The sequence below is a fragment of the Somniosus microcephalus genome, chromosome 6, assembly GCF_052327205.1.
Source record: "Somniosus microcephalus isolate GS21.2 chromosome 6, FLI_Smic_1.0, whole genome shotgun sequence".
Taxonomy (NCBI): Eukaryota; Metazoa; Chordata; class Chondrichthyes; order Squaliformes; family Somniosidae; genus Somniosus; species Somniosus microcephalus.
This window is the reverse complement of record NC_140992.1, coordinates 244,393,677-244,421,264: the sequence shown is the minus strand read 5'-3', so window position 1 is coordinate 244,421,264 and position 27,588 is coordinate 244,393,677. Positions and strand designations below refer to the sequence as shown.

The 27,588-nt window shown below is 41.0% G+C and overlaps 1 protein-coding gene across 3 annotated transcripts; it reads left to right on the top strand.

Moving 5' to 3' along the window:
- Positions 1-160: 160 nt before the first annotated feature.
- Positions 161-27,588, top strand: LOC147116609 (ataxin-1-like). 3 transcript variants are annotated; one of them, XM_085991693.1, is made up of 5 exons: positions 161-565; positions 11,187-11,288; positions 11,424-11,497; positions 18,439-20,315; positions 20,625-27,588. In XM_085991693.1, exons 4-5 carry the CDS (start codon positions 18,543-18,545, stop codon positions 21,126-21,128), a joined length of 2,277 nt encoding a protein of 758 aa, XP_085847819.1. In that variant the 5' UTR covers positions 161-565; positions 11,187-11,288; positions 11,424-11,497; positions 18,439-18,542; the 3' UTR covers positions 21,129-27,588. The 3 variants fall into 3 exon arrangements, with proteins under 3 accessions (XP_085847819.1, XP_085847821.1, XP_085847820.1); XM_085991694.1 differs by lacking the exon at positions 161-565 and adding an exon at positions 8,276-8,770; XM_085991695.1 differs by lacking the exon at positions 11,187-11,288.

Below are 27,588 nucleotides of genomic sequence, written 5' to 3'. Positions count from 1 at the left end.
CTGAGGGGGCGCTGTTGCCGGCTGCCGGTTTCCTGCAGTCCTCCCATGCTGAGGGGGGCGCTGTTGCCGGCTGTAGTTTTCCTGCAGTCCTCCCATGCTGAGGGGGCGCTGTTGCCGGCTGCAGTTTTCCTGCAGTCCTCCCATGCTGAGGGGGCGCTGTTGCCGGCTGCAGGTTTCCTGCAGTCCTCCCATGCTGAGGGGGGCGCTGTTGACGGCTGCAGTTTTCCTGCAGTCCTCCCACGCTGAGGGGGCGCTGTTGCCGGCTGCAGTTTTCCTGCAGTCCTCCCATGCTGAGGGGGGCGCTGTTGCCGGCTGCAGGTTTCCTGCAGTCCTCCCATGCTGAGGGCGGCGCTGTAGCCGGAGGACCGCGCCCCGCTGTTCTCCGAGCTCGGACGCCCTGGGTGACGCCATCAGCCTGCGCCATGGTGTTTGTCGCTGCAAAGTTTTTTTTCCCCTGCTGTTGAGTTTCTAATTTTCAGGTGAAAGAAAATCTAAGGCTCGGCGACGGAGGGGGAAAAACCCCATGAATTCTCGGAGGCTGCTGGAATCAGGATGAGATTTGCAGGTAAAGAAAACAAAATCAACTAAAAAATGGGGTCTTACAGCCTGTTTTGCTGAAGTTTAGAAACCTGTAAGAAGAGTCCAGTTTCCTGCTGGGCCTGTCAGTGCTGTAACTTTGAGATTTTGGGGCAATGCTGCATGTTTAGATAGGGTTAGAGGGATAGTGTATGTTCAGTAAGCTGACTTTCAAAACAAGCAACTTTACTGATAAAGAAATTGGTTTGAGCTTTGTTTTTTTCAAATGTTGCAGACAATTCCATTGTAGCAATTAAAGCAAATCCTCAACAATAATCTTCTGGTGACTGTGTGTAAGGGCACTGACCAGTGTAGTTTCGAACTGTAAAAGCCAGGAAGGTACCAGATTTGATTTCTAGCCTGTGCTAAATTAGCTCTTGGTAAGGAAGGTGGTAGAGGTACTACAATTGGCCTCAGAACTAGGTAGAGGACATTCAGCCAGATCTGCTCTGTTGACAGATGCATGTGCGTAGATGTCTGATGAGGACTGGATTTGAGAAACAGCCTACCAACATTCACTGTCTAGCCTAACACACTTGGCCACTTGTACCAGAGAACTGCTGGAGTGAATGAAGTACAGCCCCACCATAAGTTTTCAAAAACATGACATTTGTAGGACAAGAGTGAGGGAGGCAAGGAGTTCCATAGTTCTGAAGTGGTAGGAAACTGCCATGAACCTTGATTTCAACACCGTGGAGATGTATGGAGGATAAGGAAGAGGGTGTATTACAGCATATTCAGATCTCTGAAGGAACAATAGAGAAAAGTTCTAAGAACCACTCACCATAGCAATGGCTTCTCTTCTCGCTCCCACACCATTACCTCTGAAGTCCCTCAAGGATCTAACATTGCCTCCCTCCTATTTCTCATCTACATGTTGCCCCTCAGCGACATCATCCAAAAACACATCAAAGATGTGCGGGTTAGGTTGATTGGCCATGATAAAAAAATTGACCCTTAGTGTTAGGGGGGATTAAATACGTGGGGTTACGGGGATAGGGCTTGGGTGGGATGGCTGTTGGTGTAGGGACCGGGTGTTAGGGTTTGGATGATCAGCCATGATCTCGTTGAATGGCGGAGCAGGCTCGAAGGGCCGAATGGCCTACTCCTGCTCCTATCTTCTATGTTTCTATGTTCCACATGTAAGCTGACGACGCCATTGTCTTCGGTCCCGACCACAAACTCTGTTCCCTAGCCACCAAGTCCATCCCTCTCACTGGCCACAGTCTGAGGCTGAACCAGACCATTCGTAAGCTGGTGTCGTATTTGACCCTGAGATGAGCTTCCGATCACACATCCACTCCACCTCCATAACATCGCCCATCTCCACATCTGCTCAGGAAACCCTCATCCATGCCTTTGTTGCCTCTAGACTCGACTATTCCAATGCTCTCCTGGCCTCCCACCTTGCACCCTCCATAAACTTGAGCTCATCCAAAACTCTGCTGCCCGTATCCTAACTCGCACCAAGTCCCGTTCACCCATCACCCCTGTGCTCACTGCCCCGTATCCTAACTCGCACCAAGTCCCGTTCACCCATCACCCCTGTGCTCACTGCCCCGTATCCTAACTCGCACCAAGTCCCGTTCACCCATCACCTCTGTGCTCCCTGACCTACATTAGCTTGTAAATTGTTAATAGCAGAATAGGCATTCCCTATACTGTACCTCCAATACACAAGTTCCTAAGTTTATTTAATCTTTAATCTGCATCATTTCGATTTTAAAATTCTCAGCCTTGTTTTCAGCTCTCTCTATGGCCTTGCCCCTCCCTATCTCTGCAACCACCTACAGCCCTCCGCGTTATCTGTGCTCCTGCAATTCTGGCCTCTTGTGCATCCCCGATTTTAATCGCGCCACCATTGGTGGCCGTCCTTCACCTGCCTAGGCCCTAAGGTCTGGAATTCCCTCCTTAAACCTCTCCGTCATTCTATCTCTCGCGTCTCCTCAAAGCCTACCTCTTTGACCAAGCTTTTGGTCATCTGTCTTAATATCTCCTTATGTGACTCGGTGTCAAATTTGTTTGGTAACACTCCTGTGAAGCACCTTGGGACGTTTTGTTATGTTACAGGCGTTACATAAATACAATTTATTATTGTTGTATTACATAGAAATTACAACACGAAAGCAGGAATTTCAGCCCAGTCAGCCTGTGTTGGTGTTCATCTCCCACACGAGCAGTAGTCCTAACCCCATATGCCCATTCTGTTCCCATATCCCTTTATCCCTCATTTCCTTCAAACATCTATCTAACCTAGTCTTAAAAGTTGACATGGTCGTTGCTTCAATCACTAACTCTGGCAATGCATTACACAGCCTAACAACCCTATTTATAAAATCTTTTGCATTTAATCTTGTATCTGTGTCATAGAATTATACAGCACAGAAAGAGGCCCTTCGGCCTATCACATCCATGCCGGCCATCAAGCCCTGTCTATTCTAATCCCATTTTCCAGCACTTGGTCCATAGCTTTGTATGCTATGGCGTTTCAAGTGCTCATCTAAATGCTTCCTGAATGTTGTGAGGGTTCCTGCCTCTAACACCCTTTCAGGCAGTGAGTTCCAGATTCCAACCACACTCTGGGTGAAAAAGTTTTCCCTCAAATCCCCTCTAAACCTCCTGCTCCTTACCTTGAAACTATGCCCCCTGGTTATTAACCCCTCAACTAAGGGGAAAATGTCCTTTCTATCTACCCTATCTATGCCCCTCATAATTTTGTACACCTCAATTAGGTCCCCCCTCAGCCTTCTCTGCTCTAAGGAAAACAACCCCAGCCTGTCCAGTCTCTCTTAATAGCTGAAGCGCTCCAGCCCAGGTAACATCCTGGTGAATCTCCTCTGCACCCTCTCTAATGCAATCACATCCTTCCTATAGTGTGGCGACCAGAACTGCACACAGTATTCCAGCGGTGGCCTAACTAGCGTTTTGTACAGCTCCATCACAACCTCCCTGCTCTTATATTCTATGCCTCGGCTAATGAAGGCAAGTATCCCATATGCCTTTTTAACCACCTTATCTACCTGTCCTGCTGCCGTCAGGGATTTATGTACATGCACACCAATGTTCCTCTGTGCTTCCTAGGGTCCTACCATTCATTGTATATTCCCTTGCCTTGTTAGTCCTCTCAAAATGCATCACCTCACACTTTTCAGGGTTAACTTCCATTTGCCACTGTTCTGCCCATCTGACCAACCCGTCTATATCGTCCTGTAGCCTGAGGCTTCCCTCCTCGCTATTTACCACTCCACCAATTTTCGTGTCATCTGCGAACTTACTGATCATACCTCCTACATTCATATCTAAATCATTTAATGTACACTACAAACAGCAAGGGACCCAGCACCGATCCCTGCGGTACACCACTGGACACAGGCTTCCAGTCACAAAAACAACCTTCGACCATCACCCTCTGCCTCCTGCCACTAAGCCAATTTTGGATCCAATGTGCCAAATTGCCCTGGATCCCATGGGCTCTTACCTTCTTGACCAGTCTCCCATGTGGGACTTTGTCAAAAGCCTTACTGAAGTCCATGTAGACGACATCAACTGCACTACCTTCATCCACACACCTAGTCACCCCCTCGAAAAATTCAATCAAATTGGTTAGACATGATCTCCCCCTGACAAAGCCATGCTGACTATCCCTGATTAACCCTTGCCTCTCCAAGTGGAGACTAATTCTGTCCCTCAGAATTTTTTCTAATAATTTCCCTACCACTGATGTTAGGCTCACTGGCCTAATTTTTCCTCTTATTCTAGATTCCCCAATCACTGGAAACAATCTATTTCTATCTACTGTTTTTTATACTTGTTCTTGGGATGTGGACGACATTAGCAAGACTGCATTTCTTGTCCATCCCTAGTTGCCTTGAGGGCATTAAGGTAAATTGAAATCAAAGATTGGCAGGCAAAACTGTAATGAAACAATGGGCTGCCTTTAAAGTGGGAATAGTTCAGGTACAGTCGAGGTACATTCCCACTAGAAGGAAAGTTAGGGCAATTAAAGTCAGAGCTCCCTGGATGACGAAAGAGATAGAGAGTAAGATGAAGCAGAAAAAGAGCGCATATGACAGATAATCAGGTCGAGAATACATCGGAGAATCAGGCTAAATATAGCAAGTTCAGAGGGGAAGTGAAAAAGAAAATAAGAGGGGCAAAGAGAGAGTATGAGAATAGATTGGCAGCTAACATAAAAGGTAATCCAAAAGTCTTCTATAGGCATATAAATAGTAAACAGGTAGTAAGAGGAGAGGTGGATTAGGGACCAAAAAGGAGACCTACGCAGAGGCAGAGGGCATGGCTGAGGTGCTAAATGTGTACTTTGCATCTGTCTTCACCAAGGAAGAAGATGCTGCCGTAGACGTAGTGAAGGAGGAGGTAAAGGAGATACCGGATGGGATAAAAATTTATAATGAGATACTAGAAAAGCTGACTGTACTTAAAGTAGATAAGTCACCAGAACCAGATGGGATGCATCCTAGGACGCTGAAGGAAGTGTCAGTCATGTAGTGTGGGACTGGAGTCACCTATAGGCCTGATCGGGTAGAGGAGGCAGGTTCTGTTCCCTGAAGGACCTGTCACCCCTTCTCTGTCCATTCCTTCATAATTTTAAACACCTCAATCAAATCACCTCTTAATCTCTCTTCAGAAAAAAACAGCCCCAATATTTCAAGTCTGTCTTCATATTTGTATTTCCTCACACCCGGCAGCAGCCGAGTGAACCAGTGCTGTACCCTCTCTTATTGCTTTAACATCCTTCCTATAGCGTGGAGTCCAAAACTGCACACACTACTCCCAACTGTGGGCCTACAAAGGTTTTAGATAGATTCACAATTACATCTTGGCTTTTATATTCTATAACTCTTGCCATAAAACCCAGTATTCCATTAGCTTTTTTTATGGTTTATTTACTCGACGTGCTATTTTTGATGTCTTGTGAACCTGAATCCCCAAATCCCTCTGCTCTTCCACACCACCCACCTGTTTCCCATTCAAAGTATAATTATTGCTTTTATTTCTTTTACCAAAACGTACTATCACATTTACTGACATTGACTGACATCTGCCACTTTTTTCCCAATCCATCATCTTCTCAATATGTCCTTGGCGTTTCCTTTAGTCTTCGGATTATTTATTACGCCTCCTATTTTAGTAGCGTCTGCAAATTTGCACACCTCCCTCTTGCCCTATTTCCAAATTATTGATGTACACAGTGACCAGAAAAAATCCTCGACATCGCTATCCACGTCCAGCCACTCTGAGAAACTGCCATTAATTCCAGCACAAGTCACACTCCATCTAGAGCCATCCTTTGTTTCTTAACCTGTTCCATTACCATCTCCTCTCGCCTTGAATATCTCTTAATGCCTCTTAATCTCTCCCGCCTTCCATCCTATCACAGACCTTCCCTTTTTGTTCTTTCCTCCCCTCCCCCTTTCCCAGCCTCTTCACTTGCTTAAAAATCTGTTCCATTTCCTGCTTTTTTCCAGTTCTGACGAAAGGTCATCGACCTGAACCGTTAACTCGGTTTCTCTCTTCACAGATGCTGCCTGACCTGCTGAGTTTCTCCAGCATTTTCTGTTCTTATTTCAGATTTCCAGCATCTGCAGTATTTTCTTTTTGCATTCATTCCTACTCTCTGTTTCCTTCTTTCTGACCAGCTTTTAGTCCGATTTGCTACCATTTCCCTAATTCCGTACCTCCTAACCTTCTCCGGTAGTTTCTTGTGTGGTATTTTGTCATGGGCTGTCTTAAAGTCTGTGTACACGACATTCCCCTCTCCACCATATCTGTTACCTTCTCAAAGAACTCTATCAAGTTCATCATGCATAATTTCCCTTCTGAAATTCGTGCTGGCTGCTTCTAATTATTTTCTTTTCATCTTGGTGTTTAGTAATTTAATTTTTAATTAAAGATTCCAAAATATTCCCTGCCACCGATGTTAAACTAACTGGCCTGTAATTACCTAAGTCTTCCTTCTTGAAACTGGATATACACTGGCTACTCTTGGGTCCTCTGGACATCCTCTCAGTAGAACCATTTCTTCTTCTAATTCCCTCAGAACCCGTGAATGTATCCTGGCACTTCGTTCTTCTTTAGCTCAACTATCTCAATTCAATTTTATTTGCCATATGTAACTAGTACAATGGAATGCTTACTCCCCGTAGGGAGTATCTTCTCTCATAGTTTCCTTCCATCGATAATGTCAATAATATTGAAGACCAGAAAGATTGGAGAGAGGTTGGAGCTGAGAATGGGGTAATTTTTCAGATGACAGTTTTTTCCTGTGTGAAGTGCTAGAAGTGCCTGCAGATATAGATGTGGTATTCAAGTCTTTGATGTACGCTGCTTTATGGAGCATCACAGACAGACTTTCAAAGTTGTTGAGAGGAAAAGTGTTTGCCATGAAAAAGGAAACTAAGCTTCTTGGAGGCAGTTTTAGCAATGGAGGACGTGTGGGAGTTGCACTGGAGGGAGGAGGTAACAGTAAATGCAAGATGACAATAGAAGAACAAGGACTAAAGATGGAGCTGTCGAAGGTAAGAAATTAGGCTTTTGAGAGACATGAAGAAACTGTGCCTTTGAGGGATTGAAAGAAACACGTTTTTAATTACTTTATTTAGCTGCACATTAGGACTTAATAATCCAGTAATTGCACTGAGGACTGGAGGATATGAACAATGAGAGCATGAGATCTGAAGGAAGTTGATGAAAGTAAAGTCGAATCATAATGAGTGGAGGAGGTCATTAATCTGAAGAAGGAATAGAATGAGAGACAGAAAACAGAGCGTTGGGAACCGCCAAGTTAATGGAAAGAGAATCGGAGGATAAATCAGTGTATGTAGTGATTTGGGAGCAAATTAGATAGATAATGATTTTAGCTTTCATGGGAGGCTCTGTGATAGTAACCTACTTAGAAGTCCACAGTCCCATCAAAGGCTTTGGAGATGTCCAAAACAAAGAGAGAACATTCACCAAAGTGGTCAAGACCAGAATTTCAACAGTGTAACGTGGGCAGCACGATAACCATTGGAATTGTCATGCTGGTGATGGGGGATTAGGCCAAAGCTTTTAAGGTAATGGATAATTGGAGCGTTAAAAGCAGTTTCCATAAGTTTAGACAGTACTGAAGTAAGGGTATTCGGGCATTAGTTTGAAGGGCATGAGATCACCTTTCTTGGGGATAGGAGGAATGAATACAAGCACATTTCTGAGGAGAAGGAAAGGTGGATTGGGATTGTTGGCAGGTTTATTTAATTGTGGATGGCACTCAGCCCAGCCTATCCTGTCCTTACCTGAAATTCACCCACATTTATTTTCATTGGTGCCTACAGGACAGTGGTCAGGAGTGGGAGCCATAGTTGATGATTCTCTCCCTGGGCAAAGGGTGCTGACTGTTGAGACCAATAGTAGCACTAATGCTGCCACCCTGGCTGAGATTAGCTAAGGATTGAACGTGTAACCTCCCTGTGGCTTAGTACCACACAATATGGTGGTACAATATTGTATAAGTTGTATAATATTAAAAAATACTTGTGATTATAGTTCCTGTTAGCTTGCTGCGGGTGTCACTGTTTACATTTGGACAGGCTGAGCGAACTGCAGTTGTGCATTCTTGCCCACCAGCTACATGACCTTAATTCTCAGACAGTGCATGGTACAGAGACAGACACAATAATGTGTAGATCTAAATAGCTTCCTTCCAAAACAGTGTCTGTCTGTGAATTGTCGATATCTTCATTTGCCATGGTCGTCAATTCTATTTCTCATTTGTGCGAAATTCTGTGAGTACAAGGGTGAAGCTCAGCAAAATAAACTACCACAAGCAGATCTACGGTGGTCTCGGCACAGCACAGCTCTGGGTGCAGACCTTAAGCATAACAGTCATGCGTGCTTTGTTTGCCTACATAGTATAATGTGATGCACCTTTGCCCACATATCATTTTGAATACTTGTTTTAGGGGAGAGAAAACTGGATGGCACAGTAGGTTAGAAGATGGTTTGAATGCAGCCCAGCTGAAATAGCAAAAGTGTCCTCTGTGCAAGCTGCACAATCTTCTCTGCAAAGTGTGGTTTGGGCAGGCTGAACCCAGTTCCTGGTGGTTGTGGGTCCATAGTGCAAAATTCCTTACGGTTCACCACATATTGCTGCTAAGCTTGCACTGAGGGGCCATAGGATGGCTTGTATATTGATGTAAGTTCTTTCTTTTGATTTTAAACATTAGTCATATGGTAAAGTAGTGTCCGTTAGCCATTTTGATAGTTGTACATTTGACCGTATGTCAGTCGGTGTAAAGGGATGCTTGCATTTAGATTGCATTAAAATCCATTTGTTTTAGTTTAGTCATTGATTCTTAAAAAAAAATGTAAGTTACTGTACATTTATTTTTGTCTCCTGTGATGTGTTGCTCAGGCAACTTCCTGATTTTGAGGTTAGATGTTGCTCGATACAGTTAACACAGTAGACCGCATATCAGCAAGAGCAGGACCAGTGATTCTTGGCCTATTTTTGTGAATACAATTTCATACATGGTGTGATTACGTCCCAGTTAAGGGGGTAATGATCCCTGTTGGAAATTACATGTGAGTAATTATTAGACAAATTCCGAGCCAGCTACAATGCCCTTCGTAGCTAAGCAGTGAAATAACCTGTGAATTCCCACTGCAAAAAGAACCGTATGTCGGCAGGAGAAATTTTGGAGGTGAGGGAAAAGAAATGGGTTTATCCCATATTAACTAGCATTTTTATAACATTGCAGTAAGTGCCATGATATAACTGAACATTTTTTTTGACATGAAGCAGCTTAAATCCTTTCAGTGTGGTAACACAAAAAAGGATTATAAATTTAAAGCTAATTTTATGTGTCTTAATTGTTTGAACAGAATAAACAGGCTGACTACATGGCATTGGTTGTATAAGTGTGTATGGTAGAAGTGTTGCATTTGTGTGATTGTTACAAGTCTCTGGTCTGCACTAGATAGTCTGTGGGATTCACTCCTGTAAGCAGACTCCACGTCCTCTACAATCTGGAGAATACCTTTACTGCCCAATATCTATGATAACATGACTGGGGGTTGCAACAATACGAACCCTAGTTTTGTGTACTGGATTCTCTGAACTCTATCTTCCAGAAGGCAGTTATAAACCGGTGATCTGTTTTATTTTACTCGCAATGCCTACCAAGTGGAATATGTTTTAGTGAAATTCACCCTATTTCGCATCATTGCTTGTCACATCAAAAATGATATACAGTATTGTGCAAACTTAGCCCTTGAGATGGGCATTGCTTCACTTTACAACTCGGTATTTGGAGAACTGTGCAGTTCTAACTTTAGAAAAGAAAGCTCTCCGCCTCTCTGACAGTTTCAAACTTCAATTCACAGCAGACTGGTTTTTACAGAGAAACATGGAGGGATAAATCTGATTTTTTACCCTCCCCCAATTCTCTGTGGTGAGGATTGGTTTCCTGAGTTGCCAATCAAACCTACCGCCTCCACCCCCCCTCCCGCCCATTGGTGTGGAGGCCCTGGCAGCACATTGTCTAGTCAACAAATACTCCTGCTGTGCTCAATAAATAGAAGCATTCTACCATTACAGTGCAAATATCTCTCAAATGTACTAATGAAACCCCTTTTCCCAAAATGATATAGGATGCAAGAAACACAATTCTGTTGTCCACTTTGTCTGGTCCTAGCTAATGGGTCTATTCAGCATTCCCAGATAGGAGTTAACTCCATGTGGATTGAGTTTAACTTAATAGCAACATCACAATAAAAACTAACCCCAAAATCTCTTCCCACCCAAATAGACAAAAATCTGAGAACGTGACAATTACTCCAAACAGTGGGGCAAGTTGTTTATTTATTTAATTAATTGTCTTACAAACTCTGACAGATATTTGTCAGAACCATGCTGATTTTCTTTAATATCATTGCCTTTGTCATTCCTTGCTTCTGGAATTTGGATAATCTTAAAACACTCAGTTCTTCATACATTAGTTTCAAGTATCTTTTTTCCATTTTCCAGATACGTTTTTTTCTTGTCCTCTCCTGACGCATCGACTCTGTCCTTGGATAAAGGTGTGGGTCACCCTCTGGTATTTTATCTGAGATGGGTTAACACTTTGAATGTAGACCCTTTGTTCGGAAGGGTCTAATCTGGAAACACGATCCCTTCTGTTCTCTTATTTAAGATGCTGACAGACCTGCTATGAATCTGATGACTAAATAAGTCCATTTTAAAAATCTAGCTACTGCTACAGTATTCTGTTTGCCAGTGTTTTGGGGATCACATTTCACAATTCCAACCACTTTTTTGTGAAAGTGGGAAAGCTAGTAGCCTTGTTTCTAATTTACCACCTTCAATTGCTCCCACCACTACCCACAGAGCAGTGGCCATCAGTACTTCACTTTAGTATTGTTTAGTTCGAAATGCTCTTATTTTAAGGTTTGAAAGCAACAATTCTATAATTGCACTGCTGGTGTTTTTCATAACTCAAGTGAAAATTTCACAACCACTATTATGCTTTACTGAAATCTTACTGACAATACATATTTATGTTACACAAAATAATAACCAAAAATATTTTATTTTTCCTTTTCATTTTTAGGATCACGGTAGAAGTCATCTTGTTGGATACTACTTTAGTTGATGATGGAATGATTGGCATTATGTTAGTTATTGATAAACTATGGAAGGTTTAATGTGTGAGGTAATTCATCCTCTTATTAAAGTTTAATATACAAATTGTGTATGAAATTTGACCTGGAACTATTGAAAATGGTGTTGCTTATTGTTTACATCACTACTGTATTATTTGCATTTAATCGTTTTTGTGCACATCAAGGTGAAGGATGCCAGTGCTGGGAAACACAACACTTTTCCACTTTGGGCTCTCGGTGTCAACAGAAACACTCACAGGTAAGGTTTAAAACGGTCTAGATGTGTGTGTTTGTTGGGCATGACTGAAATTTCTGGCTCAGGTTGTTCCCAACTGGTATACAAGAATATAAAGGATGCCGGTGCACGTCAGTTCCTACGGAAGCATTTGGTAATAGCAGCCATAAATTGACATCAGCAAATAGCTCCCTGCTGAATGGGGTGCGGGTAGGTAAAGTACTAGAAACATAGAAACATAGAAGATAGGAGCAGGAGTAGGCCATTCGCCCCCTCGAGCCCGCTCCGCCATTTAATGAGATCATGGCTATCATCCAAATTCAGTACCCTGTCCCTGCTTTCTCCCCATATCCCTTGATCCCTTTAGCCTTAAGAAATATATCTAACTCCTTCTTGAATATATTTAATGAATTAGCCTCAACTGCCTTCTGTGGTAGAGAATTCCACAGGTTCACCACTCTCTGGGTGAAGAAATTCCTCCTCACCTCAATCCTAAATGGCTTACCCCTTATCCTTAGACTGTGACCCCTGGTTCTGGACTCTCCCGCCATCGGGAACATCCTTCCTGCATCTAATCTGTCTAGCCCTGTTAGAATTTTATAAGTTTCAATGAGATCCCCTCTCATTCTTCTAAACTCTAGCGAATATAAGCCTAATCGACCCAATCTCTCTTCATACGTCATTCCTGCCATCCCAGGTATCAGCCTGGTGAATCTTCGCTGCACTCCCTCCATGGCAAGAACATCCTTCCTCAGATAAGGTGACCAAAACTGCACACAATACTCAAGGTGTGGTCTCACCAAGGCCCTGTACAGCTGCAGCAAGAAATCCTTGCTCCTGTACTTGAATCCTCTCGCTATGAAGGCCAACATACCATTTGCCGCCTTAACCGCCTGCTGCACCTGCATGCTTACCATCAGTGACTGGTGCACAAGGACACCCAGGTCTCATTGCACTTCCCCTTTTCCCAATCTATTGCCGTTCAGATAATAATCTGCCTTCCTGTTTTTGCCACCAAAGTGGATAACCTCGCATTTATCCACATTGGGCAGATGCATGGCAGATGCAGTATAATGACCCAACCTGTCCAAATCATACTGGAGTTTCTCTGCATCCTCCTCACAGCACACACGCCCACCCAGCTTTGTGTCATCTGCAAACTTGGAGATATTACATCTAGTTCCCTCGTCTAGATCATTAATATATATTGTGAATAGCTGGGGTCCTAGCACCGATCCCTGTGGTACCCCACTAGTCACTGCCTGCCACTCGGAAAAAGACCCGTTTATTCCAACTCTTTGCTTCCTGTCTGCCAACCAGTTCTCTATCCAAGTCAGTACCTTACCCCCAATCCCATGTGCTTTAACGTTGCACGCTAATCTCTTATGCGGGACCTTAGCGAAAGCCTTCTGAAAGTCCAAATACACCACACCCACTGGTTCTCCCTTATCTATTCTACCAGTCACATCCTCAAAAAATTCCAGTAGATTAGTCAAGCACGATTTACCTTTTGTAAATCCATGTTGACTTTGTCCGATCCTGTCGCTGTTTTCCAAGTGCTTTGCTATTACATCTTTTATAATAGACTCTAGCATTTTCCCCACAACCGATGTCCGGCTTACCGGTCTATAATTCCCCGTTTTCTCTCTACCACCTTTTTTAAATAGTGGGGTTACATTAGCTACCTTCCAATCCATGGGAACTGTTCCAGAGTCTATAGAATTTTGGAAGATGACCAGCAATGCATCTACTATTTCTAGGGCCACTTCCTTAAGTACCCTAGGATATAGATTATCAGGCCCTGGGGATTTATCAGCCTTCAATCCCGTCAATTTCCCTAACACGAATACTGATTTCATTCAGTTCCTCCCTCTCATTAGACCCTATGTTCCCCGACATCTCTGGGAGGTTATTTGTGTCCTCCTTTGTGAAGATAGAACCAAAGTATGTATTTAATTGGCCTGCCATTTCTTTGTTCCCCATTATAAATTCCCCTGATTCTGACTGCAAGGGACCTACGCTTGACTTCACCAATCTTTTTCTCTTCACATATCTATAGAAGCTTTTACAGTCAGTTTTTATGTTCCCTGCAAGCTTATTCTCATACTCTATTTTCCCCTTCTTAATTAATCCCTTTGTCCTCCTTTGCTGAATCCTATACTGTTCCCAATCCTCAGGTTTGCTGCTTTTTCTGGCCAATTTATATGTCCTCTCCTTGGATCTTATGCTATCCCTAATTTCCCTTGTTAACCACGGTTGAGTCACCTTTTTTGCTTTTTTTTAAGCCAAACAGGGATGAACAACTTCTGCCGTTCATCCATGCGATCTTTAAATGTTTGCCATTGCCTATCCACCGTCAACCCTTTTAAGTAATGTTCCCCAATCCATCTTAGCCAACTCGCGTCTCATTCTAAATACTGTCAAATGGGTTAAATTCACAATTAAAATTTTTTCTAAAGTCTACATTTGTATCATAAGAAAATCTAGATTCTTGTATGTTGTTAGCTCTTTCATTCTGCGACTGTGTTTCTCAAGCTCACTGACACTTTAATCTGCAGCATATGTGCAGTGTCAAAGTTCTGCCTTTCCTCACCTGGTGAAGTTATAGCCTGCATGCGCTCTGTAGCACCAGCTGGTAACTTCCTCTAAATTCTGATGGCCAGGAAAAGGCGAAGCATTGACATTTCATGCATGCTGCTGTTTAATGTTAAAGTGCATGTGAGCCTGAGAAACAAAGTGACAGATTGAAAGAGCTAGAATGGTATTTTGTGTTACCGGGGACCTGGAATTTAAACATGCAAAATATGTTTTGCGCACTTAAGTCTCTGCTCCTGCATATATGTAAATTTTCCCATTATATAATGTCTTGCTTGTTAGGATTGTTAAATTACAAAGATGAGGGAGTGGTTTTACATTGACAATATTTACAGTACCCTTTTCATTAATGACCAAATCAAATGATATCAATACAAAGAAAAAAAGCCGCTAATACTAGAGATCTGAAACCAAACAGAAAATGCTGGAAATACACTGCAGGCCAGTCAGTATCTGTAAAGAGAAAAGACAGGTTAACATTTCAGGGGTAGAACCTTCATCAGAACTCAAAACAAAAAGATGATAAGCAAGCATTTTATAAGGTTGGATTAAAAAGAGGGAGGAAAAATGGGGAGAGGGAGAGAATCAACAGATACTCCAATCACAAGAAGGAAATGGGTTGAATGATCACTAAACTGTTTAATCGAAAACTTTTAGATGATATAAAAAATCAGTCAGGCAATGGAGAGGCATTATAAGATGAAAATATGCAAATGACTACGAGGGTAACAAGATGTGCAAGAGTCCCACATAAACAAAAAGGTGAGAAATTAAAGGAATGAAAAGAGAAAAAAGCTGCAAATGTAGGCGGCCTGTCTGCAAGTGTGACCTGACCATCTGTGGCTTGCTAGGTTAACTCCCGTTCCCATCCCACTCTGACCTTTTTTTTCCAACAAAAACAAAGAGGCCAGATTGGACTCAATGCAAGCTTCAGGAACAGTATCCCATCTTTCTTCTGGGCACTCTTCAGCCTTCTGGTCTGAACACTGGCCGTAGTAATATAAGGCCTTGCCTAAGTCTTTCATTTTCTTCACAGCTGGTGATGTGAGGTGGGACTGTCAGTGTCCAGGAAAGGGTTGGTTGGTTTATGTTTCAAATATAGACCTTTCATCGGAACACAGCATTAAGATGGGTTCATCGTGTTGGCCTGTTTTTTTTTCTCTTTTGGACTCTTGCCAGCATTTTCTATATTAATTTCTGACTTCCTGGCAGCTATATGTGTCTTGAGTCTTATTCCACTTTGTACTGGTCACTGCCTACAGTGTGAAATTATCGCTAATCAAGTCTGAAGTTATCCACTTTGGTAGTAAAAATGGAAAATCAGAATATTGTTTAAAAGCTGAGAGACTAGTAAATGTTGGTATTTGGAGGGATTTGGGTGTTCTTGTACACAAATCACAGAAAGTTAACATGCAGGTACAGCAAGCAATTAGGAAGGCAAATTATTGCAAGGGAGTTGGAGTATAAGAATAAGAAAGTCTTGCTGCAATTGTATAGGGCTTTGGCGAGACCACACCTGGAGTACTGGGTACAGTTTTGGTCTCCTTACCTAAGGAAGGATATACTTACATAGAAAAATAGGAGCAGGAGTAGGCCATTCAGCCCTTCGAGCCTGCTCCGCCATTCAATATGATCATGGCTGATCCTCTATCACAATACCATATTCCCGCTCTCTCCTCATACCCCTTGACGCCTTTTGCATCTAGAAATCTATCTATCTCCTTCTTAAATATATTCAGTGACTTGGCCTCCACAGCCTTCTGTGGTAGAGAATTCCACAGGTTCATCACCCTCTGAGTGAAGAAATTTCTCCTCAATGCAGTCCTAAATGTCCTACCCCGTATCCTGAGACTGTGACCCCTCGTTCTAGACCCCCCCAAGCCAGGGGAAACATCCTCCCTGCATCCAGTCTGTCTAGCCCTGTCAGAATTTTATACATTTCAATGAGATCTCCTCTCATTCTTCTAAACTCTAGTGAATACGGGCTTAGTTGACCCAATCTCTCCTCCTACGACAGTCCTGCCACCCCAGGAATCAGTCTGGTGAACCTTCGCTGCACTCCCTCTATGGCAAGTATATCCTTTCTTGGGTAAGGAGACCAAAACTGCACACAGTACTCCAGGTGTGGTCTCACCAAGGCCCTGTATAACTGTAGTAAGACATCCTTGCTCCTGTACTCAAATCCTCTTGCAATGAAGGCCAACATACCATTTGCCTTCCTAACCGCTTGCTGCACCTGCATGTTTGCTTTCAGTGACTGGTGTACAAGGACACCCAGGTCCCTTTGTACATCAACATTTCCCAATCTAGCACCATTTAAATAATACTCTGCCTTTCGGTTTTTCCTACCGAAGTGGTTAACTTCACATTTATCCACGTTATACTGCATCTGCCATGTATTTGCCCACTCACTCAACTTGTCTAAATCGCCTTGAAGCCTCTTTGCATCCTCCTCACAACTCACAATCCCACCTAGTTTCCTGTGGTCAGCAAACCTTGGAAATATTACATTTGGTTCCCTCATCCAAATTATTGATATGTATTGGCCCAGAAATTCGGGTCGGAGGCTTCCCGCGGGTGCAAGCCTCCGACCTGCACTTAACCTAGCGCGCCGGCCGTTGAGCTGTGGGCCCGCGTGGGATTCCAATCCTGAGCCTGCTTCAACTGCCGCGCGCAGTGCTTGCGTATCCCAGGGGCGCAGTTAGTTCGATGCGTCCCCTGGGATCACGTGGGCCATGGGGAACCAATGGTAGCAGGGAATGCTTCATTCATAAGTTTGACAGGAAGAGCTGTCAAACCTATAAATACTATAAGCCCCAAAACATCACTAAAACTTCAAATACATTTTTTTTTAATCACATTTTTAAAATAACTATAAATTACATAAATTAAAATTATTGTTTAAAATAGTTATTTTTTGAAAAAATTAATTACATTTTCTAACGGGGCTAAAAATAAACTTACCTTTCTTTAAAGTATATTTAAAAATAATAAACCTGTGGAAAAAATGTTTTCATTTTAATTAATTCACCACTTACCTTGTTAAAAGCAGGCCCTTGCGCCTGCTTTTTAAAAGTGTAACTGCTGGAGACTTACCCTCCCGGACAACCCTGCCAAAAAAAACGTAAGTTCGATGCGCACGTGCTGCCTCTCTGGCACACGCGTTCCACCTGTCAACCCCTTCTTTCAGAGCAACGGAAGTGCCGGTTTCTTGCGCATGCGCAGTACATGCATGAAACCGGCACTTTCGTTGGGCCTACGCGTGAGTACCCCGTGCGTACTCGCACGTTGGGACCCGAATTTCTGGGCCATTGTGAATAGCTGGGGCCCAAGCACTGATCCCTGCGGTACCCCACTAGTCACCGCCTGCCACCCCGAAAAAGACCCATTTATTCCTACTCTCTGTTTCCCGTCTGTTAACCAATTTTCAATCCATGCCAGTATATTACCCCCAATCCCATGTGCTTTAATTTTGCACATTAACCTCTTATGTGGGACTTTATCAAAGGCCTTCTGAAAATCCAAATACACCAATCCACTGGTTACCTTAGATGGGGTGCAACAAAGGTTCACTAGACTGATTCCTGGGATGAGAGGTTTGTCCTATGAGGAGAGATTGAGAAGATTGGGCCTATACTCTCTGGAGTTTAGAAGAAAGAGAGGTGAGCTCATTGAAACATACAAAATTCTTAGAGGGCTTGATAGGGTAGAAGTTGAGAGGCTGTTTCTTCTGGCTGAAGAGTCTAGAACTAGGGGGCACAGTCTCAGGATAAGGGGTCAGCCAGTTAGGACTGAGATGAGGAGAAATTTCTTCACTCGGAGGATTGTGAATCTTTGGAATTCTCTACCCCAGAGGGCTGTGGATGCTCAGTCGTTGAGCATATTCAAGACTGAGATCGATAGATTTTGAGCACTAAGGGAATCGAGGGATTTGGGGATAGGGCAGGAAAGTGGAGTTGATGTAAAAGTACAGCCATGATCTTATTAAATGGCGGAGCAGGCTCGAGGGGCCGTATGGCCTGCTCCTATTATGTTCTTGTGTCTCAGTCAGAGGCCCAAGTGATACTCCTCTATGGTTGCAGTTTAAGCATATTGTTGAGGCAGTGTAGAGAAGGCTTACTCCATATCAGGAGGCGCACTTGACTTGGAAAAGTTTGATACTGACTCTAGTTGCTAAAAGTGGAAGTATTTTCTGTTACTCAACAATGCCATCCATCAACCTGCTGAGCAACAATTAGATTAAATCTAAAAGAAATTGTCTTTAATTTAAGAATGTCCTGCATTTTAAGGTGTAAAAGCAATTTATTTATATTTTTTTCTTCAGTTGTTTTGTCACTTACATATTTTCTGTTTCTCCTTCGACTGATTAGGGTCCTGTCAGCAGGTGGTTTGAGGAGAGCTCTAGAATATCTTTGTTCTCCCGCTGACATTCCTTAGTGATATTTATAGGAAAAATAATACCCCAGAGTACAATATGAAACCTGCTTATGAGCGAAACCAAGAATGCCTGCCACCAAAGAAACGAGAACTACTACAGAATAGTACTGGAGGTGAGGAGGTCTTAAAAAATAATACTCTGCCAACCAATATTACCACTGTAAGTGATGCTGATTGGTCGAGAAGTGCTGCTGAAGAGAACCAAACAACACTGAGATATGGCGTCCGAGCTGATAATGGTGAAAGCTCACCAGGAGTCGCAGTGGATCAGTATGGCATGATGTACAAATTGGCTGTACCTTCTGCAAACTATTCACTAAGTGCTCAACATTCATTGGTGAATATGGGGCACCTCTCACCAGCATACAGCATTGCATCTCCGCTTCTTCAGCACCATGGGGTTCCATATACGCCTGTTCATTACACCCAACTGCCCCATACTTCACTGCAATTTGTAGGAGCTCCATACCCGGTACCATATGTTTCTCATGGGATTCTGCCAAATCCACTGATTTCTTCTGCCATGGGCATCCCCACCTCTCACCTTTCCCACCTTGTCTCATATCCTTCCATGATGGCTGAGGCTGCCACTCCTCCTCCACAGGCAACATCTCCTGCACAAACGTATAGTAAAGCCACTGGTTCTCCCATGCACAGTTTGACTCCACAAGGACCAGTGCCTCACCTAACCACGGCAGAACTTTCGCAAGGCATGGCCCATGGTAGGGTCCCACTCCATTTTCAACCTTCGCTGTTAACACCGTCATATGCAACATTTGCTACAGCTGTGCCAAATCCAGATATTTGTCATGAAAATAGATATAGTCTTCAGATGGCAAAAGACAAAGAAACTGCTGAAACAATAGTGGAAGTCTCAACAAACCGGGGTGAAGGAGCTTCAGACCCTCAAAATTTCGAGAGGCGACCACGACACGAGAGATTTATAGAACTTCAGGCACCCCATTATGTTGGCAGCAGAAAAGAAGCCCAGCTATCTGCCTCATTAATGGAGAACCCAAGAGGCAGTCCCCATTTTTCTGCTCACAGGGAACCAAGGAATGAGGTTATCTCTCCAACACAGAGAAGTACACCAGACACAGACTTGGAAGTCCAACAAGTAGTTGGGAGCTTGGGTGCTCAAGGATTTCAGGGTCCTGTAGTTGTTAGAAAAGAAGTCTTAAGTCACGTGAAAGTTTCACAGAATTCATTCAAAAGTCAAGAGCAATTAAGACACCACTCACAAATCATTCCAGGTAAAAACTTTGCAGAATTTTGTTCTAGTGAAGAATTACCACGGTCTCTATATCTGCCTGCCCAACAGCACGTCACCACAGGACTCAAAAGGCAACAGTTAGATGACCAAGGTGGACATTTGCATAAAACAATGGTATTAGCCAATGGGCAGCCAGTATTAATGCCCGTTGATGCCCCTGTTCTTGAGGATATATTGGTTAATAACGTTGCTGTAACTACAGAACCCATAATTCAAAGGCATCTTGATGAGCAAACAAGAGCTTGTACAGTGGTTCCACTTCCAGCGTCACAATCCACAGTACCACTCCTTCAGCCTGTCCTGGTCCAGCAGTCTCCACCTGCTCATATTCCTTCACACTTTATGAAAGGTGCCATCATCCAGCTAGCGAATGGGGAGCTGAAACGTGTAGAAGACTTGCAAGCGCAGGACTTTGTGCATAGCGCAGAGATTAGTGCTGGGTTAAAGATTGACTCCAGTACAGTGATTGACGTTGTGGAAAGCCAGCGCCCCGGCTATATCACCCTCCATTTCTCTGTAGGAGAACCTCAAACAAAGGTGAGTCTGCAGCATGTTATAAGTAATCGCCTTAAAGAAAGAAATGTTGGTCAAAAACTAGTTACCAAGTTAGTCCATTCCTGCTTGAACTAATATGGTTGCCAGACATCTTACAGGTTGCCTCATAGAATTGGTGATGCAATGGAGTTTTGCTTAAAACACTTGTAAAATGCAGCCAGACCAGTGCAGGAAGTGTTTGCAAAGATAAAATTTGGGTGGTTAACATGGGAAATTAAATTTATTTTATTTTATGAATGTAAATGTGTTGCTATGGGATTGAGACGTTGTGATTTTTCTCCTGTGTTGTAGGTGAGTGTAGAGGTCCCTTCAGAGCACCCATTCTTTGTATTTGGCCAGGGCTGGTCCTCTTGTAATCCAGAACGCACTGCACACCTCTTTGGACTTTCATGTCAAAGCCTTACAGTGGGTAATGTCTGTATATCACTCAGCGTCCAAACTTCTGGCAGGAGCTCTACCCAGCCAGCATCCTCTCCAATCAATACTATTTCAGTTCATGATTCAAGGACCGTGGGAACATCTGAGGCTGTCTCAGCTCCTCCAGAAGTCTCAATCCACAGAAGTAGAAACTCTGAGGTTAGAAATCATTCGAAAGACTCTGTCATGCAGCATTTGCCTGTGGACTCTGAAAGCACGGGCATTCCCAACCACCCGAACTACCAACGCCGCTGGTCCACCCCGGTTTTCCAAAGAGATGGTTTTCAGTCAGAGCAGGCAAAAGTTTCCTCCCGGCCTTCCTTCATACCACAGGAAGTCAAACTTTCAATTGAAGGACGATCAAACGCTGGGAAATAACTGCATGAACCCATGGGAGCATAAATTAAGACTATGACAGCCTTTTTATCAGTTATATTAATGTTCTGAAATGTACTTTTGATATTTTTTGCAAAACATTTGCAGCATAGAAGAGATTAGATCTGTCATTGGAACATTAACGGCAAATAGGGAATGTGTGACAGGAGAGATTTAAACAAAATAATAAATGAGGATGCGATTAACAGTACCAAGCCAATATTTTTGAAGAACAATTGTGTTTGTTCTGATACTGCAAATCTTTTAGTTTCAGAGATAATCTGGTAAGTTCTCTATTTTGTTCCATGCAACGCTCGTTTTATCTGGGCTTGGTGATCCTGGTATGAAAGAATCAAAAAAATTTAACAGTTGCAGCCCCTGCAGTAAAATTCTATATATATTCTTGAAATGTATTAAATGTTACATTAGTTTTCATTTTCCAATTGACAAACTAGGATTTTACTCCATTCTCAACAAAGCAAATTTTAAATTGAATAAAATAAAATGTAATATTATCACTTAATGTAAAGAAAATTGTTAGTGACAGATTTCAAGCTGGACAGTTGTTTCTTTATTATAAAAATTACTTTATTTGGCAAAACACAAAATGCAATCTTGATATTTTTATGTGAGGAAATTACAAAAAACAGGGATTTAAAAAAAACCTTAAGTGTGCTGTTTGGCAACATTTAGGTGGAAAAGTATGCATGTTCTTAGGAAATATTTTGCTACGGGCCATTGATGTACAGGAGGTCTGAGCTTGTATGTGTTGGTCATCTCAGTTTTCTTAGAAATTTGATTCAAAACATTAATCTCTTCCAGATATAGCACCAATTTTGCTACTAAACAGGGATTTGTTGGTTTTAAGCCCAGAAGACCCATCCATATTCTCCATAGTGAACTATGTATGTCCCAGGCACTAAGTGATTGAACAAAAGATTTGCCATGCATAGCCTAGTTTCTCATTAATGCCCAATGGACAGATTCTAATTCTCACAAAGCAGTAAGTTGACCTATGTAAGCTGGATTTAACACTTTTATGATGGTCAAATGATATATTGATTTTCTTAACCTTGGTTTAAAATTTAAGATATTTAAAGTAATGTAAATGGTTATGATACGTAAACATAATCAAAAGGGTAAGTAAACTTTCCTTTTTATGTTTTAAGAACATTGCTTTGTAACCTTCAAAGAGGATCAAGTACCCTACTGAGTATCAGTGTTTTAAGTTGTTTAGTGTGGTTTTTGTACTAAATGAATCTGATTTACAGTCTAAGTAGAGTAGCTTAAAAAGGTTTAGGTACTCTGGTGTAATAGTGAGCGAACTGGAACACCATATGTGAATTATTCTGCTGTGCGGTGTTGCTGATGCTTGAAATTACCCCCAAACAAGTCTTATGGCTGTAGCGGTGTCATCTTAAGATGCCCTGCAGTAGTGAACAAGAACTTTCAAATCAGTACACCTCTAAAGAGCACACACATAAATTGAACCTACCTTTAATTGGCTTTTTATTTCCTTCACACTTTTTTTACTTTTACAAGATTCCATTTAATATTTAGAACCTACTTGAGGTGCAACAGTGGTTTAATTTAATCGTATTAAACAGAAATGGGAAAGTGAGAAAAAGTAAGCTTCAGGAAAAGCCGTGTGTGAAAAAGGACTGGCTGTGTAAAGTAGTGAAGAGCAGTTAGATGTTGCTCCACTAGTGGCAGTTCTTACATGGTCATATGCAAAAAGTATAGCTGATGTAATCCTTTTCACCATTTGACTCATTGACATATGAAGTTGAGATTAGATGAGAGAACGATGAATTAAACTGTACAGAAGTGTGCCCTTGCTATACTGCGCCCCTTACTGCATGGTGCTCGAGTTCTGTGCATGCATCTGTTTGAAAAGATATATCATTTTTGATCTTTTTGTGTCCTAGTTCTGTTTCTTTGTTTAAAAAGTGTAATTTGTCGTGGTTTGGGGATAATTCAGCTGAACTTAGGTGGCTGAGATCCTCTTGCAACGGACCTGTTTTCTCAGTTACAGCGAAGAGATACTTCAGTGATAGTTCTATTGTTTTTGCCACTGCTGTTTATAGGTTACTGTCTTCATGAAAGCAAAGTAGAAAGTTGCAATAATTAGATCAACCGTGGAAAGAATTTTATTTTTGAATTGATGGATAAAGAGATATTACGGAAAAGATGAAAAATGACTGAGGGATTTAAGAGTATTATATTTCAGAGACTAGTTGGTGCACTACTATGAAATGTGGTTTGATTCTGTTGGTGATTGGGGACCCCAGCGCCATATGAATAATTACACTTGTATTTAAAGGTGATGTGAAAAGAATATTAGACTTAGAACTAGTGCTAAAGTACTTTTTTTATTTACCTTAGTATGTGTTAATATTTTATATAAAACATTTTGTCACCTAGCACTTTTATATGATTACAGTGCTGATGCCATGAGTGTCATTCCATACAGGCTTAACTAGACCGCCCAATATACTTTCTGATGTCGCTGTGCATACCTATGTTCTTTTGGCATGTAATTAACTTGTATTTATGCACTTTGACAGTTTAAACTGAAAATTTCATCTCCCATAACCTTAACTTAAAGAAATCAAGTAACATGATCAGTTTACCATAAATTTCCACAAGAAAAATTTACCACTTCTTCATAATGCAATTAATAAAACAGATTTTTTTTAATGTAATATTGAGAAACCTATGCACAACACTTTTCATGTTCAGCTGATTAAGTGTGGCTATTTTACACATTTTGTGAAACCGTGTGGTATATTTGATCAGTAGCATCAGAAACAGAGTGTGATTAATTCCCAGGGACAGGACTTGTAAAGATTCATGCACATAGCTGTGAAAACCATTAACTTTTGCACAACTTAATGGAGATACCAGAGTTGACTTTTGTATTTTAAATCAACTGTTGCATCCCCAGTAATCTGACAGTGGTTTTTCCCCCTTTATATCTTTGGTTAAATTACAGTGCAGCATAACCTGAAACCAGAGTGTTTCAGAAAACTTAAAATATTTATTCAAAAGCATTTACTTATGTGAAAGGCTGTACTGTTTTGCAGAAAAAGAATCTTTAAATCCAAGGCTTGGTATATTTACTAGCACACTGGTAATATCTAGGATTGAGGCTAATTTTGTTCGTCCGGGAATGAATGGGCGTTATCAACTGTGATACATGGAGTCACTTTTGTGAACATTTTATCCTTAGCGTTGTCACTGGAAGTAAATGACTGCCCAGATCATGCAGTATTTATATCTCAAACCACATTTACGATTTATATGGGAATTGCACATGCTAAAAACTGACAGGGGGAAGATGTAAAAGGGAAGTATAAAGGTTCAGGAATTATACCAAAGTTCAAAGGTTTAAGCAGTTTGTTATGGGTCTAGTAAGGTTAAAAATGTTACTTGTGTAAAATAGCACTGGGTGCAAAAGTACAAAACTGAGCTGTAGCCAAACCCCACAATAAAAATTCCTTAATCTCTGGACTAGAAACTGCATCTCTTGTATTCCTCGCCTGCAGTAAAAGCAGCGTTAGTATTTTTACTTTATCAGCCTTTATTGATTTACAACATTGATTCTGACTACCTTTATTGTTAAAACCAATTTTTGTTAGACTGAAGATTTCAAAATAAAACTCTATCAACTTTGTTGCATTGTTTTCACTTGATGCTGTAAATTTGTAGTTTTCCAGAATTCCTGCCGTCTAGATTTTTTTTAACCTTTTGGGCCCGATCCAATAAGATGCATTCTAATCAAGACATAAGGGTAATTTAATTTGTTTTACAATCTGTTGCCTGGAGTGATGCATTTTTGTGCAGGATTATCTACTTGCTCTTCTACATTGTAAGAATATTGAAGAGATGAACAGAAAGTTCTTTTGTACTAGAACATTTTTCAAATTAACAAAAGTGCAAATTCAGAAAAGTAATTAAGTTTTACTTGCTTAATAACATTATCTGTTGATTGCATAATGTATTTTAATGTTTCTTTAACAAATGTTAGTATATATTTGTGCTACAGGAAGTTTTTATGCATGAAAGTTTCCTTTCAGACTACTTGATGAGAAGAAAATCCTATTTAGACACATAAGTAGGGAATTTTGTTGCAATCTTCCTTCTATTGGTGTCTGTCTGTCAGCATGGTCAGTATTCACATTTAAAGTTGACAGTATCCCTTTTGAAGAGCCAACCTTGGCTGAATTTCAGAATGACACACGCAAAAGTCTGTTGTGTTTTCTGACATTTACAGTAAATTCTGTAGTTTAAAATGTTCAAAAATATGTACACGATGTATATCTTTACACAAGTTTAGTCAAAGTGCTAAATATAAGCTTTTAAAAACTACTTTGCTTAATTACCTAATGGATCATTACAGGCAATATAATTAAAACTGTTTCCTTTGGAAAAACTGGTTATCTCTTTGCTAAGGGGATGCTGACACATTTTAATTTTTATACATTTTAACTAGTCTGTGCAGGTCAACAGAAGGGAGACTGTTTTAAATCATACAACGGTAAAATATAGGCTTTTAGCAATGTTAGTCAATGTATAATCCAGTACAAAATCAAAGACACGGAGAATAAGGTGCAGTGGAGGGGTACTGTTTCAACAACTTACGGAGTTAGCACTAATGGATTTATTTCTGTTTAAAAAAATTTAATTAGTGCAATTCTTCATAGATAGTTTTCTGTAATGTGATTGGCTGAGACAATATAACATATATCTTGGGAGGAAGATAGAAATAGTTTCTATTTGATTAAAAAGTTGGATTTTGCAGTTGACCAATAGCCTTAGTAATTAGCTTTCATTCCTGGAAATCAAGTTCAACTATAACCCAGGACAAGATGACTAAGGTTCCCTCTTACTATTGGCTGTTAACTGAGTACTGAATTCCATTTGCAGCTTTTAAGATTTTCACATTTTCTATTCTATATATCTACAGTAATGATTTGTAATTTTTAAACACTGTAGAGTTTGTAATTATATTCACACTATTCTTGGAATAAGCTATTTTCTATTCAAGCCCTCTCAAGTACGCTAAAACATTTGGTAATTGAAATAAAAACATAAAATGCTGGAAATACTCGGCAGGTCAGGCAGCTTCTGTAGCAAGAGAAACAGAGTTAACGTTTCAGGTCATTGACCTTTCATTCGAACGTTAACTCTGTTTCTCTCTCCACAGATGCTGCCCGATCTTCTGAGTATTTCCAACATTTTCTGTTTTTATTTCAGGTTTCCAGCATCCGCAGTATTTTGCTTTTGCATTTGGTAATTAAGTTAGGCCCCACTACATAATCCGTGGTAGGCATGAATTCAGACAACAGAATTGACTTTCACACCATTTCAGCAGTAATATTGATATTTAATTACTGCTGAGGTAAAATGTAAAAGCAGAATGCTAGCCAATCTTGAGGTTCCATTTAAAATGGAATGGAATCCATTTACGTCACATGCACATACATACTGTTACACTAGGTAATATCACAAATGTACAAATAGTGATGCATTTCAGTCCAAAATATGCAATATAGAATTTCCTTCAGTTTATAGGTGTTGTATACATTTAGTGAATTAAGTGCGCCCTCTCTGGTTGTAGGATTTGATCAATACCTGTATCAAAATTGGTACCAATATTATTACATTTCAAGCACTCGTTCACAAAAATATGTATACCAAGGCATTCCTTCCTTTAATTGTGTTTGAGTATTATAGGAATTGTTGTAATGTGCATTAACTTACAGTTGCTAGATGGGGAATATGGTACAAATGCAGAACCCTGGTGTAAATTCTTTTAATTTTAAGTAGGTGTTTTACACAGACGTTTGATGAGCATTTCATGAGTTGCAGGTGTCGCTATACAAGATTTAAATGTTTCGCGCCCATTCCAAAGCCTAAGAGTGATGATTTTTTTTTGTTGGCTTATCCTAAACCAATACTTAAATTATAAACATTCATCCTGCTTGTAAAGTTTCTTGTGTTTGGAAAGCAAAATGTGCTGATATACAGTGATTTCCTTACAGCATCATATAATCACGGAGGTTACAATTATTTGACATGAGTTTTATCTGTAGAAATGGTCATGGTGAAAGTTCTGTATAGGCCAACAAAAAAGGGCTTCAACTTCAGTCTCAGGATTGGTTTACCACTTTAGCTCAGTGGGTATTGGTCATCATCTAGGTGTTAGAATCACTGCATTCCTACCAGAATCCTTGAAAGCATTAATCTATATTTTGTTGTGTTTTTGTAACCATTTTTTCTAAAAAAAAATTAAAAGTTTTAGATTTGTATATTTGTATTTTTGTGACCTTTTATGCTGTTTAATGTTAATTTTGTGTACTGCAAAAGAAAATGTATTTTTATTGTCAAGTCTAACTTCTTATGTATTGCATTAATTTGTTGGTATGTAAACACTGCATAATATAAACTCTACATTTTA

What these genes read in the sequence shown, in the direction of transcription:
- LOC147116609 (XM_085991695.1), top strand. Translation starts at nt 18,543, where the DNA reads ATGAAACCTGCTTATGAGCGAAACCAAGAATGCCTGCCACCAAAGAAA. An exon ending in TAGGAGAACCTCAAACAAAG is followed by an intron (nt 20,316 to 20,624) that starts GTGAGTCTGCAG and finishes CCTGTGTTGTAG; the next exon opens with GTGAGTGTAGAGGTCCCTTC.